At 36.2% G+C, this 17,758-nt stretch overlaps 1 protein-coding gene across 9 annotated transcripts in view; it reads right to left on the reverse strand.

Moving 5' to 3' along the window:
- The window catches only part of LOC111188288 (macrophage mannose receptor 1-like), a 111,410-nt gene that overhangs the window by 5,535 nt on the left and 88,117 nt on the right, over positions 1–17,758 (reverse strand). The window contains exon 3 of one of the 9 annotated variants that reach the window (XR_007440443.1): positions 8,338–8,376. The exons of 5 other annotated variants lie outside the window; for them this stretch is intronic. Coding sequence is in view for 3 of the 4 variants with exons in the window: in XM_049482869.1 (XP_049338826.1) it covers positions 4,886–4,893 (8 nt within the window). In the remaining variant the exon portion in view is untranslated. Of the gene's footprint in view, positions 1–4,729; positions 4,894–8,337; positions 8,377–17,758 lie in introns of those variants that run through there. 3 more of the 9 variants (XM_049482869.1, XM_049482868.1, XM_049482870.1) reach the window with 3 other exon arrangements.

Raw genomic sequence — 17,758 nt, forward strand, 5'->3', positions numbered from 1 at the left:
GCAGTCTCCCACTTAAGACCGGTTGGTCCTGGGCTCAGGACCACTGTGTGTGTATGAGAAAGAGTGGAATGTTGAGTGTAAATGTGTCTGTGTGTGTGTGTGCGTGTGTGTGTTGTATTGCAGTGTGGGGATGGGGGCGCTGTCTTGCAGAGCGGCAGTGTCCTGGGGCCGTAGCCGCTCTACACCCTGGACTTTCCTTCCCTGTACTGCGGTTGGGTGTATGGAACTGGGTGCCTAGTGAGCCAGCAGTAGTTGGCTCTCTTCCTCCGGGGGGTAGTCCTCTGCCCCTCGGTCCTTTCCTGGCCCTTCCCCGACTCCTACTCAGTCTAACATCGCATTACACATACAAACTCATCATACAGCTTACACACATCATATTACACATAGGGTTTTGGGGGGCAGGTGCTCCCTGCTCCTCAATTTTATTTTCGCATTTTAGACATTGAGGGCCTTTGGGGGGGCAGTGTGGTTGGGTGCTGTTATTCAGTTCTCATATTACAGCTGTCCCTCCAATTTTAATAGCACTGTAGCTTTCATTCGTTCTTCTCATTATACACATTCATATCACTGCAACATGCTGGGTGGGGGGAGGAGGGGGGTCAGGTCTTCTCACACCCTGATTTTGTGCACCCTGCCTGGGGTGTGGGTCGGGTGGTTGTTCGGGGCCGGGCTGGCTGCTTCCCTAGGTTGCCGCTGGCTCGGTACTGGTGCCCGCATGCCCGCATTAGGTGTTTATGTATGTTCTGTGTGTGTGACTGGTGTGCGTGACTGGTGTGTGTGACTGGTCTGTGAGTGAATGTGCACGTGTGCGACGGGTGTATGTGTGACGGATGTGTGTGTGACGGGTGTGTGAATGTGCATGTGTGCGTGAACAGTTGGTCCTGGGTTTGGGGCTGACTGAGCATGGACACCTGTGGGACATGGTTGCGTAGGGCGGGTTTTTGCCCTCCCTACCGCTCCACGCTGCTCTCCGCCGATCGTCACTGCCGTTCCTGGGGGGGTGGGCGTCCGTGGGTCCATGGGTGCGTGGCCGGATGCCCTAATGTGGTCTCTGGCCCGCCCCCTTGGTGGCCGTGGCCTGGGGGTGGCTTGGGCCCCCTTGGCGTGGGGGGGGGCCTGCCGGGTGTCGGGCTGTTCCCGGGTGCTTGGGATCTCGGGGGCCGCATGCTCGGCTCGTGCAGGGGGTGCTGGCCTGCCGGGGGGGTGGGCTGCTCGCTTCCTTTGGCTCTATGGACTCTTGCTCTTTGCCATGGGGGCTTCGTCTGGAGTCTCCCCCGTCCTCATCTTGGGTGTGCACATGGTTACCATCGGGATGTGTGGCCGCGGGTCTTCTGGGCTCCTAATGGGCTGTGGATGGTCTGGGTCCACTGGGCTCTTCCCTATCTGCCTCTGGATCGCAGGGGCATGGTGGCGGTTTCTTGCCTCCATTGTGGTAGGCATTTCATGACATAATCCGTAACACATGACATATTTTTGCAAAAAACAATAGAATAGAAGTAACTGTGCATGTGTGTGTATGTATTTATGTGTATGTATTAATATGTATGTATATTTATGTATGTTTGTATATGTATAAGCATATGTATAGTTAGATATGTGAGTATGTGTATATATGTATGTTTGTTTATTTTATGTTTATTTTATTATTATTATTTTGTTTGTTTGTTTGTTTTTTGTTTAGGTTTTTTTTTTCTTTTCTTTTCTTTTTCTTCTTCTTGTACCCCCCTCCTGTACCTCACACTCCGATCCTTCCAACCCTGAACTCCCACAATTATATCCACACAAAATATATATATATATATATATACATATATATATATATATATATATATATATATATATATATATATATATATATATATATATATATATATATATATATATATATAATAATAATAATAATAATAATAATAATAATAATAAATAAAATAAATAAATAAATAAAAATAAAGTATTAATTGTCCTCCGAAGAGGGGGGGTGGTGGTTGGGCCAAAAAAAAAAAAAAAAAAAAAAAAAAAGAACTTGTTGCCAGCAAATAATCTCAAAAGAGTTTAATGTAGAAACAAAAAGCTGTAAAAGTAAGTTTGGTAAAGATGAGCAGAGGATGATGTGTGTGGGTGTCTCCTGTTATCTTTGATCTGAGTGACAGCAGAGGAGACTGAACCCAGAACAGCTCTGCACTTGTTCTCTTCTCTGTTTCTGTTTCTGTTTTGATGCTGATTTACATGAAGAGTCAGACGAATAAACAAATAAACTTTTTATTATGTTTAAAATCTACAAACATCTTTTTTCCTCCATCACTTTTTTCTATTAGTTTAATTTCCTTATATATCAGGTGATTTTTATTATTTCAGGATTTACACTAAATGTTATATAACAAAATTGTGGACCCTCCTTCTAACGAATGCTGCTTTCAGCTGCTTTAAATTGATATAAATGTGCAAATACACAGCTTGTCTATTCCCAATAGAATAGGACTCTCTGCAGGAGATAAACAGAAAACATGTTCTTATTAAAATTAAAAGTGAGATTTATTTCTAACTTTCTCCCATTTGTTTCTCCGCATTTTAGCTTTTTAGCATTTTAGATTATCCCACTCATTCAGCTGCTACTCAGCTGTATATCCCCATATAACTAGTGATTCCCCAACACAAGGAGAGTGAAGGCTAGCACATGCCTCCTCCGATACATGTAAAGTCAGACTCCGCCTCTTTTTGAACTGCTGCTGATTCAGCATTACCGAGTAGCATCACAGTGCTAACACTCGGAGGAAAGCGCAGCGACTTGGTTCTGATACATCAGCTCACAGACGCAGCCTTTTGCTGATCCACATCACCCCTAGGAGTGATGAGGAGAAAGAGCGCCATCTACTGTCCCCACCCAGAGAGAGCAAGACCAATTGTGCTGTGCTCTCTCAAGTCTCCGGCAGCTGATAGCAAGCTGCATGACCGGGATTCGAATCAGTGGTCTCCTGATCATAGTGGCAGCACTTTAGCCAGCTGGACCACTTGAAGCCCTTTATTAGTGTTTATTTAAAATGTGGCCTTTGCTGTTTAATCAGGGAATCTGTAAAACTGTGATTGATTACAGTGCATGCCTTTAAAATCTCAGTGGTGAGTTGAGCACTGTGATAAACAAATTTCACACGAGGAGATCACGTTTACTTTTACTTCACTTTTATTAAAGATTTTTTAATAAAGAGCATCCACACTGTACAACCAGATCTTACATTATTGCTACTTCCTGATCTATTCTGTAGTTCTTTCTCTACTTCCTGTGTAGACCTTATCCCCAAATAGCGCCACCTAAGTGATCAGGGGTGGTATTGCATTTCTGCTAAATGTGACTTGAGAATGAGAATTACTTGGAGATATCACGGGTACATACATCAATTACAAAAATATTGTAACAATGTGTAAAATTAATTAATTAAAATACATTTTAGACTGATGATCATCGTACCTAAACATATCTAACTTTTCTTAACATACTTAAACACTCCAAAAGCTTCTAAAGCGTCACATCTGCATTATTTTATGCACTGCAGTACTGCTAAATGATTGGCTGCTGATTAGATAAGTGCATTAACTGATATTTTCTTGGTGAGTGTATATCTGATGTATCTGGAAAATAAAAATAATATATATATTTTTCACAGGTGTCTTTCTGTCACTCAAGGACACCATACAAAGAGCAAAATAGTTAAAATAATAATAATAATAATAATAATAATAACAACAAGAAACAAAAAAAAATTAAAGAAAGAAAGAGAAAAGGAAATGTATTATAAAACCATCGATAATTTAAATATGTAAAGTTAATTAAAATAGTACAATGCAATCAATTCACATGGAAAAAGCAGTTCTAAACATGTGGCTTTTGAGGAAGGATTTAAACTGTGAAAGTGTGTTTATGTTTCTTATGTCGGGTGGTAAGGAGTTCCAGAGTTGGGTAAAAGGAGTAATGTAAATAATGTCAATTAACAGAGCTACACTTCTGTTAATCCATTCACTGATTCTCAGGCACTGCCAGTTCATTAACATATCTACAACTACAGGGATTGGACAATGAAACTGAAACACCTGGATTTAGATCACAATATTTTATTGTGGTGACGGACAGTTCTGGTGGAAACAGGAGAGTTGAGGTGCACATTGAATTCTGCCGTGATTTGATCAGCCGTGGTTTTATGTTTTTTGGATATGTTTTTTGGTTAGCACCCGAACATCCCTTTCAGACAGCTTCCTCTTACAGCATCCACAGTTAATCCTGTTGGATGTGGTTGGTCCTTCTTGGTGGTATGCTGACATTACCCTGGATACCGTGGCTCTTGATGCATCACAAAGACTTGCTGTCTTGGTCACAGATGCTCCAGCAAGACGTGCACCAACAATTTGTCCTCTTTTGAACTCTGGTATGTCACTCATAATGTTGTGTTCATTGCAATGTTTTGAGCAGAACTGTGCTCTTACCCTGCTAATTGAACCTTCACACTCTGCTCTTACTGGTGCAATGTGCAATTAATGAAGATTGGCCACCAGGCTGCTCCAATTTAGCCATGAAACCTCCCATATTAAAAAGATGACATGTGTTTCAGTTTCATTGTCCAACCCCTGTATTTCAATTGAGAAAAAATACTAAACCTAAGTATGAAATTAAAAATTAAATCTACTTATACATAAAATAACAGTTGCCCAGAGACAGTAGCTGATTCAACTTCCTGACTGTCCAACAAACCCCACCCTCACCTAATGTTACAGTGCAACATTGTACCAATACAAAATAAGGAAAAATATGAAGAAATAGAGAGGAAATGAAAGTCTACACTACTGTGCAGTACAGGAAGTAGATCTAAGCATGTTAATGACGTGCCTGAATCTTCTCTCACATATCTGAAACAAAAGACATAAAATCAGGATTAAGAACTGGTTTAGTGTGTGCACACAAATCTAAATAATTCCAGCAGGAAATGACAGAAGTTCTGGTTTCACCATCAGATTCAGTACAGATGAAGTTGAGGGTCTGGTTCTCCAGCAGACTGATCCACTGCTTACTTCCAGACTGAACCGCTCCTGATCTTTCTCCATTACTGCAGTCCTCCACTCCCGTCCCGTTCCCTGGAGCCCAGTTCTGGTAGCAGATAGTCGACCCGCTCACCCAGAACCAGAACCCCTGAGCACAGGTGTGACGCAGACCCACCCACACATTATCAGTGGAGGCGTTTCTAGCTACAGTCTCCACCCAGCGCTGAATTCCCTCAGTGTGAACAGAGACCAGGTCCACATGATTCTCTCTGCAGTATCTCAGAGCTTCTCTCCACGTCTTCTTCTCTTTAATCAGGATCAGTTTCTCTGAAAGAGAACAGAGGATTTGTTGTTTTGGATTCACAGTGAGTCTCACTGAAAGTACAATAAATATTATCACAGAGCTGCTTTACAGAGATCTCTTCTGTAATCAGATGATTAAAAGTTTAAATTAGGTTTGGAAACCAGTTCTGCAGATTTAAGAGGAGAAAAAACATCCAGCTGGTCACAGTTAAAAACCTGCATCTCTGATGGTGTGGTGCTGCATTAGTGTCTAGGGCACGAACAGCTTACACATCTGGAAAAGCACCTCTTGTAAAAAACAAGTTCACTTAAATTACACTAAAATAGGTCTGTATTTGAGTTATGCACTTAATTACTACTTGTTTATAATTATAATGATATCAATTTGCATGAAATTTATACTGAGTGCACTAATCACTATTTAATACACAAATTACTACTAAATAGTCCACTATTTAATACAATTTAACCCTTTTAGACCCTGCGTAAATTACAATGGACATCATGTAGTTTATTTTGTCAATCCTTTTTCTGCACATAACACTAATTGAGACCTTTTGTCTTTCAGGAAAGATCATAAACCAGTGAATGAAGCCAATTAAATTGTAGATAAGCCACGCCCACACCAGTAATACAAGCTTATTATTACTAATTTTTAATATTACTCTTTGTGATTTAGAACATTTTAGTTAATTGGATTAATTAATCCAATTAATTTTTATATATCCATCCCTGGAACATAATTCAGGTATAAAGAGAATATTTATGTGAGCTGTTCAACTAAAAACATATTAAAAGTGTGATTAAAAATATAGATTTACAATCATATTCAGTTTGAAGCGTGTACATAAACTGGTAAAAACAAAAGCATGATATCACATTACAAGCATTAGCTCTTACATTTCTTTAATTACACTAAACAAACAAATTAAACTTTCAAAGTATAGTTTTAACACATAAAAGGTTCATCAGCACAGTTTTAATTTGTGTAAGCAACATAAAATTAGTGCAAATTTTGCAAATCTGACTAAAGTACTTTTGTTTTGCAGAAATAAAAAAAAGCAGTTTTACAAAATAAAAGTAAGTTTATATTTTTAAGTAAATTAAGTATATTTAGGAAAATATATTAAGTACCAGTACAAAATTAGCACATCCAAATAAAGTATTCTTTTTTAAAGTATAGTGAAATACTGATTAAGTAGGTAAAAAAATATATAGTATAAAGAGAAAGATTCTCCTTTAATTATTCCACATATAGTTCAAGTACACTATTATTATATTTAAATATACAACTTTTTCACAAGTGATTCTCAATGCAGAACCCTGTGAACTAGAGGGTTTAGTGAACAGTGATAAAACACATCGATCAGCTTCATTATTTAATAATGTAAATGTGTTAGATTTAGTTAAATGACTCATTTTTATCTACAGTCGATGGGCAGGCTGATCTTATTTAAGAGGAGCACAGAGTTACAAGACACAATTAAAATAATCATTAAATCACACTCACAAATTATATAATACAGATCATATAACATGATTAGACACCATGCTGACAAATGTGCTTTCAATAATTAAAGATTTTTAAGGATTTAAAGGTATCAGCTCATTTTACTCACCTTCATAGCAGATAAATGGAAATGCCGAATAACAGTCATAAGCATGCCATCTGTTTTCTTGTTCACTCATTATATGCACACAGTTATAACCCACAGCGTTGTCTGGTTCTCCAGTGTTCCAGTTTCTGTATGAGGAGTCACTCCCATCTGACCAGATCCAGCTCTAGAGATATATGAATACATAATTAATACACATATGAATACACAATATATATATATATATATATATATATATATATATATATAGCTCTGGAACAAATTAAGAGACAACTTCTTTCTGAATCAGTTTATCTGGTTTTGCTATTTATAGGTATATATTTGAGTAAAATGAACATAGTTGTTTTATTCTATAAACTACAGACAACATTTCTGTCTGAAATAACAAAAAAAGATGCAGAGCTTTCAGACCTCAAATAATGCAAGGAAAACAAGTTCATATTCATAAAGTTTTAAGGGTTCAGAAATCAATATTTGGTGGAATAACCCTGGTTTTTAATCACAGTTTTCATGCATCTTGGCATCATGTTCTCCTCCACCAGTCTTACACACTGCTTTTGGATAACTTTATGCCGCTCCTGATGCAAAAATTCAAGCAGTTCAGTTTGGCTTGATGGCTTGTGATCATCCATCTTTAAGTGCTCTCTTATTTTTTTCCAGAGCTGTATATATTTCTTGTGATACTAATTACAGCCTGGATAATGTAAGATACTCAGTAAAGATTGTAATCTGTAACATAAGATCAGTAAAGGAATATCCAGTGCACTGAACACATGGACTGTGGAGGTTACAAAGTTTTAAACATGTTTCCACCAGAGACTGTAAAAAAGATGGACGACTAGCTGTTGCATTTAAGTAATGGAGGTAGAATTACAGTATATTGGGGAAAAACGTGATTGAAAGTTGTCTGTTTTGCCATTGAAACCTATGGGGATGGGTGGAGTTACACAGCTTTCTGCAACCGAACAGCAGGGGGCGCCCGACCTGTGGTGGCTTCACTTTTGAGAGACAATGCTCTGTCCAGCTTTACACAGTCTATGGTTTCCACTGATTTAGTTTCGTTCTAAACTCCAGATCTACACAATTGCTTACTCTGATGGTCTGTTTAGGATTCTGTCTCAGTCCGAACAAGAAATGCCCTGATGATCCTTTAAGAGCAGCTTTTACAGCATCCATTTCCTCCTGATTCTCAATGGTTGCCAGATCAGTGTATTTCTCTCTGCAGTATTTCTGAGCTTCAGTCCAGTTCTTTCTTTCTTTCACCACATGAAACTGACGAGTTCCACAGAAGGAGAGAGTCCACAGAGCTGTAGGGGTTAAAATCTCTCATCAGCATGGCAGTACAGTAATGAAGCAGCAGAGAGTTTTACACATGATCATGAACTCCACTGACCTGAGAACAGCAGGAGACAATGCAGTGCTGACCTCATGACTGTGGAGAGAGAGAGAGAGAGAGAGAGAGAGAGAGAGAGGGATTCATATTTCAGGATGAAAAATGCTGTATCTGTATCTACTGGAGGATTATTTTTACTTCACTTCTGTACTAAAATGCTGTATCTGTATCTACTGCATCTTTTAGAATCACTGAAGCACTGGATTTAGTTTCTTATTGATTTTGATAAAATGTTCACTACTTTTTCCAGTGTATTAAAAATAAAAATATTCTAAATCATTAATTAAAATTGAGAACCCATATACAGCTCCATGAAAAATTATTTATTCTCTTTAACATTTCCTTCGTTTTAGGTTTTTGCTTTTTTATCATAAATATGAAAAGCTCTTTTTTTAAACGATTTCATGCATTTAGGAAAAAATCTATTCAAGCCAACCTGATCCTGTGTAAAAAAAAGTATTTAACTCACAAACTTTACAATATAGTGTCAAAATATAAAAGTTGTGACCGAAATCATGTTAGTAAATTATTTTTTAGGCTACACATAATTTCATTACCACCGCAGCCACAATATATTATATTAATATTAATAGAATTAACTTCTTATTTTTGACAAATTGTCTATATGGTTTCATTTAAAACCACATATATGAATAATTGTAATATTAGGCAAGGCTTTCATTTAAAAAGAAATATCAAATATATATGTAACACTTTATAGTAAGGGTCACAAATAACAGGACTTACTACATTTTAATGCTGCAGAATATTGTAAATAATAAAGAACTGAGACACTAGTTAAAATATGCTGTAATTAGTTATGTCTTATTTTTCAATTAATGATTGATGAATTAATGAGTAATTAATTAATGTATCCTTATTGTACAGTGTTACCAATGTATTAATAAATTATATATGGAATAATACAGTTTACTAAACTAATTAAACTAATAAAAGCTGTTTCTTACCCGTTACAGTGTGTAGAGCTGAGTTGTTAGTGTGGTGTGTATCCTGCAGTGTGTTGAGTGTGTTTGCGTGATGATGGTTTACAGGAAGGATCGCAGATGCAAATTCAGACCTTAAGTCGAACAGTACATCATTCTAATATGATATTTGTTCATTATTTATCCTATTTATTATGAACAGCTCTCAATCCAAACATTTAATTTTACTATTTCATGACAAACATTAACTAATTTAGAACTCATTTAGAAATTGTTGCCAGCAATTCATCTCAAAAAAGAAAAGAAACATGGCAACAAAAAGCTGTAAAAGTAAGTTTGGTGAAGATGAGCAGAGGATGATGTGTGTGGGTGTCTCCTGTTCTCTTTGATCTGAGTGACAGTAGAGGAGACTGAACTCAGAACAGCTCTACACTTCTTCTCTGTTTCTGTTTTGACGCTGATTTACATGAAGGGTCAGACCAATAAACAAATAAACTTTGTATCATGTTTAAAATTTCCTCCATCATTTTTCCCATTAGATTAGTTTCCTTATATATCAGGAAACTTGCATATATTACAGTATTTAGTCAAAGGGCCCTTTCTGGCTTTTAAACATGCTTTTTAAACATCAAATGAGTTTTATAACCATCTTCAGATTAAAACCCTTGTTAAAATGAAGTAAAGCTGCCTGAGTTTGAACAGTATTTGTTTTAAATAGCTAAATATATGTTATTAAAAAATGAATAAAAAAAGATAAAATAATAAGTTTAATTTGGAGGAGTTACAACAAGCAAATGTCACCCATTCGGTGGAATGGCCCATTTATTGTAGTTTTATTGTAACCCAGGTTTCAAAGTGGTTAATGAGGTATAACCTATTATTACATAATATATATAAATACTTATAATGTTAGAAAATAAATTACATTAAATTAATAAGAATTTGAGAAATTAAAATAAATCATTTATCCCTATAAAATAACCTAATCATAGTACATAATTATAAAAAGGAAAAACAAATATTTAATATTTAGCTTTTTAATATTAATACCTAATATTAATATTGTTTAAACTGAGGGCCAGTACTAAGACCGCCCACTGCACAAAATGTTAACCAATCAGCAGCTTAACCTGTAGGATCCCCTGGGACCACCCTCTGCACAAAATACTAGCCAATAGACCACTGAAGTCGTGCGTTATTCTGTAGTCCTCATATGGTTTCAGTGTCTAAGAGTTTTTTTCCTATGAGAAAAATGAATGGGCTTTTCAAAAACCCGCCTCTGTCACATTCTGTGGTAAATAAATCTGTTCAGACCCCTGTACGTTTTATTCTGTGTACATTTTACTCCTGAACTTCACTGGATCCTCTGAATTTTGAGATTGTTTAAGAGTCGTAATGAGAAAAATGCTAACTTTAAGCTAATGCTACAGCACTGGAGTGAACTGACCTCTCAGCCTAGCTGCAGAGATTAGCAGGAGACTGTTTTTGGCGCAACACCAGTACAGGTAGCACATGGGCATGTTGAGTACGTGTGTCTTAAGGACAAGCTCTTGTCAATCTTTAATAATAAACTCCTGAGGACAGAGCTCTTCAAAGAGCACTTACTCTCCTAACACCTCTAACTAACTACCTTCTACTACCAGATCAGGAGAATCTCTCACTATCTTTAATAAACTCCTGAAGACAGAGCTCTTCAAAGAGCACTTACTCTCCTAACACCTCTAACTAACTACCTTCTACTACCAGATCAGGAGAATCTCTCACTATCTTTAATAAACTCCTGAAGACAGAGCTCTTCAAAGAGCTCTTACTCTCCTAACACCTCTAACACACTAACTACTTCTAACCTCTTTTCCTTCTTCCCCTCTTTCACTCCTCTATCCCATTATTTCCCTTTGACCTCCTTTAAGCCCTGTCTAAAGATGTTTGTACTATTACTTTTGTACTTCACTATTGTAAGTCGCTTTGTACAAAAGCATCTGCCAAATGTAATGTTAGAAGTATTATTTTTACTTTACTACTGTACTTAAATATTAAAATGCTGTATCTGTATCTACTGGAGTATTATTTTTACTTTACTACTGTACTTAAGTACTAAAATACTGTATCTCTATTAAATTCTGTATTAAAAAAAAACATATACAGTGTACTGAAAATTATTTACCCCTTACACATTTACTTTTTTTGTTAGATTATCAAACAAACTTTAATATAACCTGAGTAAATATATATATATATATATATATATATATATGATTTTATTATTAAGGAAAAAATCTATTCAAGCCAACCTGATCCTGTGTGAAAAAGTATTAAACTCACAAACTTTACAATATTGTGCCAAAATAAAAAAGTTAAGACCAAAATCATGTAATTAATTTATTATTTAGGCTATACATAATATCATCACCACCGCAGCCACAATATACTATAATAATATTGATAGAATTAAAAGCTTCTTATTTTTGACAAATTGTTTATATGCTTTCATTTAAAACCACATATATGAAAAATTATAATATTAGGCAAGGCTTTCATTTAAAAAGAAATATTAAATATATATGTAACACTCAACTTACTACACCTTACTACATTTTAATGCTGCAGAATATTGTAAATAATAAAGAACTGAGACATTAGTTAAAAAATGCTGTAATTAATAATGTCTTAACTCGTCAATTATTGATTAGTTAGCCGAAAGTACAGGAAATAATGAATTAATGTATCCTTATTGTACAATATTACCAATATATTAATATATTATATATTAAATAACACAGTTTACTACATACAGTTAACTAATTAAAGCAATAAAAGCTGTTTCTTACCCGTTACGGTGTGTAGAGCTGGGGTGGGTTTCCCGAAAACGATCAATCTTAGGGAATAACGAACAAACTAACGAATGACGTGAGTAAAGAACGAGCCAGTTCTGCGAGTGTTTCCCAAAGAGCTTCGCAACGTGAAAATTAACGAACGAGGTTAAAGTCGTCTTTGTTGACTCCTCCCCCGACAAAGCGCGCTCAATCGATCCACAAATATCGATTCAACACTGCCAATATGCAGTATTTATTCACTATTAGACCATAAAAACGTAGAACTGTGTTGTAATCATCAACATTATACATATTCTGAAATTTAAATTACAAAAGGATGTACTTTGGCATTAATAAAATACTCCTAAAGATACATATGACTAAATAAATAATAAAAAATCTAATCTATTTTAAAACATTAAACTTTTCTTACTTTTTTAAAATTATTATAGTTAATATATATTATATTAATAGATATTATACTAATATTATTAATAGTAATATTGATAGTAATATTAATGTATTATTATTATTATTATTATTATTATTATTATTATTATGAATAATTATATAAAAATAATATAAAATATATAAAAAATAAATTATATAAAAATAATATAATAATACTTATACGTATGTATATAAAAATATGTTTTATATACACTCTATGAGGCTCCTGCTCATCCTAAATCACTCAGTTGAGTTTAGGTCAGGGGATTGTGAAGGCCATGCACCTTTTTGTTTACTAGACAATTCCATATGCGTCAATTAATCGTTTTCATGGTTTTAATATTAATCGCCAATGTAAAAAAATAAAAAATAAAATAATTAAATGAGACGTGTCCAACTTTTGACTGGTACTTATATATTTGCGAGTTGACACACCCCAGAGTTTGCCCAGATGAACGGCCACAATGTTGGTTAGAAGCACCTGAATAAGGAATATTATTAAATATTACCTGCACATTCACCGATACCCTTTACAATACGTATAGGTGGGATTAAAGACACCGCAGGCGTCCCCTGCACCGGACCTACTTTGCAGCTTTGCTTAAACCGTGAGCATCATCTGCAGGAATTCACTGATTGCATTTCTTGCAGCATTAATGTCAAGAACTCCAGCATCGCTAATCTGGATTTTAATGATTTATTCGTGGGTTTGATTGGTCAATTCCAATATGCCCAGTTATACTACAAGCCACAGACAAAGTTGGCATTATAATATAACATAACATAACATAACATAACATAACATAACATAATATAATAATATTGATAATTATATATTAATATAATTGATTATAATTAATAGTAATATAATATAATTGTTCAACCACGGAAATAATATTTTTTCTTCTTCAAAATTGGCGGTCCCTGGTGTTTAAGGTGCTGAACTGCAAGTCGAGATCCCCTAAAGAAGCTCTTTAAGAATAACGACTGGGTCAGAGCACTCGTTAATCTGCGAGTGAGTTTACGTAGTACTTTAGTTACGCACGGGTTTGGGAAACACTCTTTAATTAATGATCAATCTTAAGTACGAGTTAACGAAGTTCTTAGCGTTACGAAGCTTTCGGGAAACCCACCCCTGAGTTGTTAGTGTGGTGTGTATCCTGCAGTGTGTTGAGTGTGTTTGCGTGATGGTGGTTTACAGGAAGACACGCAGATGCAAATTCAGAAAGTATGTTATACAGTACATCATTCTAATATGATATTTGTTTGTTATTTATCATATTTATTATGTACAATCCAAAAAGATTAGACTTTGTATAAAATGTAAATGCTGTAGATTTAGTGCAGAAAACAGAAAGTTATGTTCTGCAAATTTCATGAATCCACATTTTTTTTAAAGGTTTTGCCATTTTATCAAAAATATAAACTAATTTAGAACTTGTTTCCAGTAATGCATCTCAAAAACTCTGAAATGTAAAAACAAAAATCTGTGAAAGTAAATTTGGTGAAGATGAGCAGAGGATGATGTGTGTGGGTGTCTCCTGTTATCTTTGATCTGAGTGTCAGCAGAGGAGACTGAAGGTCTACACTTCTTCTCTGTTTGGATGCTGATTTACATGAAGCGCCAGATGAAAAAGTAAATAAACTTTTTATCATGTTTAAAATCTACAAACATCTTTTTTTCTCCATCACTTTTTCCATTAGTTTAGTTTCCTTATATATCAGGTGATTTCCGCACTCGTATATGTTACAGTATTTACACATAGGGCCCTATTTGGTTTTTAAACATGTTTTTTAAAAATCACATGAGTTTTGTAACCATCTTCTGCTAAGAAACATTTAAACAGTACATGTTTTAATTAGTTAAATATATGTTATTAGATTCAGAGTTGGAAAAAGATAAAATTTCAAAATAAGTTTAATTTGGAAGAGTTACAACAAACAAATGGCACCCATTCAGTGAAATGGCCCATTTATTGTAGTGTTATAGCTCTATGTTGTACAATAGACCACTGAAGTCGTGCGTTATTCTGTAGTCCTCGTACGGCTTCCGCGTCTAAGAGTTTTTTTCCTATGAGGAAAATGAATGGGCTTTCCAAAAACCCGCCTCTGTCACATTCTGTGGTAAATAAATCTGTTCAGACCCCTGTACGTTTTATTCTGTGTACATTTTACTCCTGAACATCACTGGATCCTCTGAATTATGAGACCGTTTAAGAGTCTTAATGAGAAAAATGCTAACTTTAAGCTAATGCTACAGCACTGGAGTGAACTGAACTCCCGGCGCCGCTGCAGAGATTAGCAGGAGACTGTTTTCGGCGCAACACCAGAGAACTCCAGCCGTAAGTTAGGAGCATTTTACACACAAGCTGATCCAACTAATGAACTAACCGCCCTTACTGAGGAGAGCTGAGAGTGATACAGCATAAAATCACTAAAACAGGTCAGTGATACTGCAGAACCAGCTGTAACACGTTTTAACATTTACCCTCTTTATTATGCAGTGAAATAAATGGGTGTTTCTGGTTGGTTGTCGCCTCAGTGAGGGCAGGTAGTTAGTTGATTAGTTGATTAGTTAGTTGTTAGTTGATTATTTAAATCAGGTGTTGTAATTAGTATAAACCAATGACCGTAATTAAATACTAAACCCTTCGGGGAAGCGCTGATCCTGAACTGAGAGCCGCTTTCTCTTATTATCTGCCTTTTAAAGCTCTAACACAGACTACACTGCTCAACATCACACTGCTCAACATTACACTGCTCAACATCACACTGCTCAACATCACACTGCTCAACCTGAAAGAGTTTTCACCTGTTTAAATGCTTTAATGATCCTCTGTGAAGAAGCATAATAATCCAAAACGCTTTCTGATGGGAGTTCGCTGTTGTGCAGAATCCAGTCCGGGGTCATTTTCCAGCCGCGGTGCTGTGACGTCAGTTAAGCATTAGCTTAAAGTTAGTATTTTTCTGATTACTCCTCCTTGATTACTTCCCTCAAAATTCAGAGGATCCAGTGGTATTAAGGAGGTAAATGTACACAGAATAAAACGTACAGGGTTCTGAACAGATTTATTTACCACAAAATGTGACAGAGGCCAGTTTTTGAAAATCCCATTCAAATCCCGTATTGACTTGGACGGCTTAGACACGGAACCCCAAAGAAGCCCCAAATATGGGCATAAACAACATGGCGCAGACTACAAAATGACGACACGACTTCAGTGGTCTATTTGTTGCACGTTTTCACTTTATGTTGTCTATATTGTACTGTTTGTTCCATGTTGCACTGTGTTGGTTCTGAAGGAACATAATTTCATTGCTCTAAGTTCCTGTATTCAGATATTATGACGTTAAAATCCTCTTGACTGTGGTGTCCTTTCACTAAAATTCACTTTTTCTTGTTCTTTGTGAAATACAGTAGGTCTCTCTGAGTTGTTTATGATGCTGCACATGAAACTCTTCCTCAACCTCCACTGTCTGCAGTACCTAGTAAAAGAAAGTCCTCAGAAATACGAGTTGATCAGGAAAAGCGCTGTGTTTTTTCCTTTTTGCCCTTTGAGTTTTAGAGCTGTAAAACTGACTGTGTTGGGAGGCAGCAGGTAGGTGTTCTCTGCTGCAGTGCTGTTAGCCAATCAGAGGTGATATAGCACGCTGGCCAGTGTTCAACCTCACTCACAAGATAACACCCCACAACTTATACAAAATACAAACTTATACTTATACAATTTCACATATTTATATAATAGTTTATTTTATACTTTTTTTTTCAACAAATACAGAAGATTAAAGCCGCATTTAAATAAATTTGCATGGTTTTAATAAAAGCTTGAAAGCATGATTATGAATTAATGTTTGAAAAAGCCTGTATACAGTATTAGCTTATTAATCATACACAAAACTCTCTCTCTCTTTCCTTCAATCCCTTTAAACAAACACACATTCAACTGGTCTTACATCTGACTTCCTATAGACAGTCCAAACAGGATTAAGACTTGGTTTAAGGATGAAATGTAAATAATTAAACATAAATTCTTCAGATAGACATGAACTAGCCAGTCACCACAGCACTGCTTTACATAACTGTGTAGAGCACATGTGTCAAACACAAGGCCCGCGGGCCAAATGTGGCCCGCCACGTCTTTTTATGTGGCCCGCGAGAGCTTGTAAGATCTTAGTGTCTATAATAAATAAGTCAGAAGCGTTCTTTGACCAAAAAATACATTTCCCACAATGCTTGTCGATTGTATTACCCGCAAAGTTACGGCTTACTGCCACTACATGGCAGTGTAGTCATTGATGTGGAAACCCTGCCGGAGGGAAGGTGTAACTTCGCGGGTGGAATTGAGACATATAAATGTTTATCCCATAATATCCAGAAAAAGAGAAGTTGATGCAGACGGACGGCTGTGCTTCAAGGCGAAAGACCGGTATGCCTTTTGTGTTACGAAGAGTGTTACTGACCAAAATAAACGCTTTTTAGGAGAGATATAAGTTCTGTGTAAATATTTATAAGACAATAGCTGACAAAATCTGTTTTAATGACGTTAATAAACATCACTGTGACAGCGCTAGTCGCAGTTTCACCGCAGCAAAGTACGAGGACGTGAATCACTTATCTAACCAGCCTTTACTGATTTCTGCCCTCAATAACCCTTCCAATAACCTCCAATAGCCTTTAATAGTCTTCAGTAGCCTTCAACAGTCTAACCTTGCAGCCGTGGTGTGTCCACTAAACATCCTGAGGTTAGCAGCGCGATAACTGACCTGTTTATAATGTAATCCCAGCAGTGACTCATGCTCTAAACGGCTGCTGTTAGCTGATTGGGCTGAAAGATGAACTGTAGAGAGCTGTATTATTCGGTTACAAAAATCTTTATTTCATACACAGAAGAACTTAAAAATTGTAAAAACGCTCCAGACTGGCTGAGCTGAGCCCTGTAGCCCGTGGCTGGGCTGTAGCTCTGACTCAGTAAAGACTGCGGACTTGTGGTGCTGCTGCTGCAGCTCCCACTAGTGGTTGGATGAGGAACTGCTAAATCTGAGGAAATGCTATGTTCTTAACAGCTCACAATTTTTGATTTTATATTTATTAAGCCTTATTTCAGTTAATAATTTCAAAGTTAATATAACTTGATGTCATTTCTATTCACTTGAATAGTTTGGTTCTTGATTGATGGAGTTTTTGGATTTCATGACATGACAAATTAAAAGGAT

The sequence above is a fragment of the Astyanax mexicanus genome, chromosome 8 (assembly GCF_023375975.1).
Source record: "Astyanax mexicanus isolate ESR-SI-001 chromosome 8, AstMex3_surface, whole genome shotgun sequence".
In the NCBI taxonomy this organism is placed as follows: domain Eukaryota; kingdom Metazoa; phylum Chordata; class Actinopteri; order Characiformes; family Acestrorhamphidae; genus Astyanax; species Astyanax mexicanus.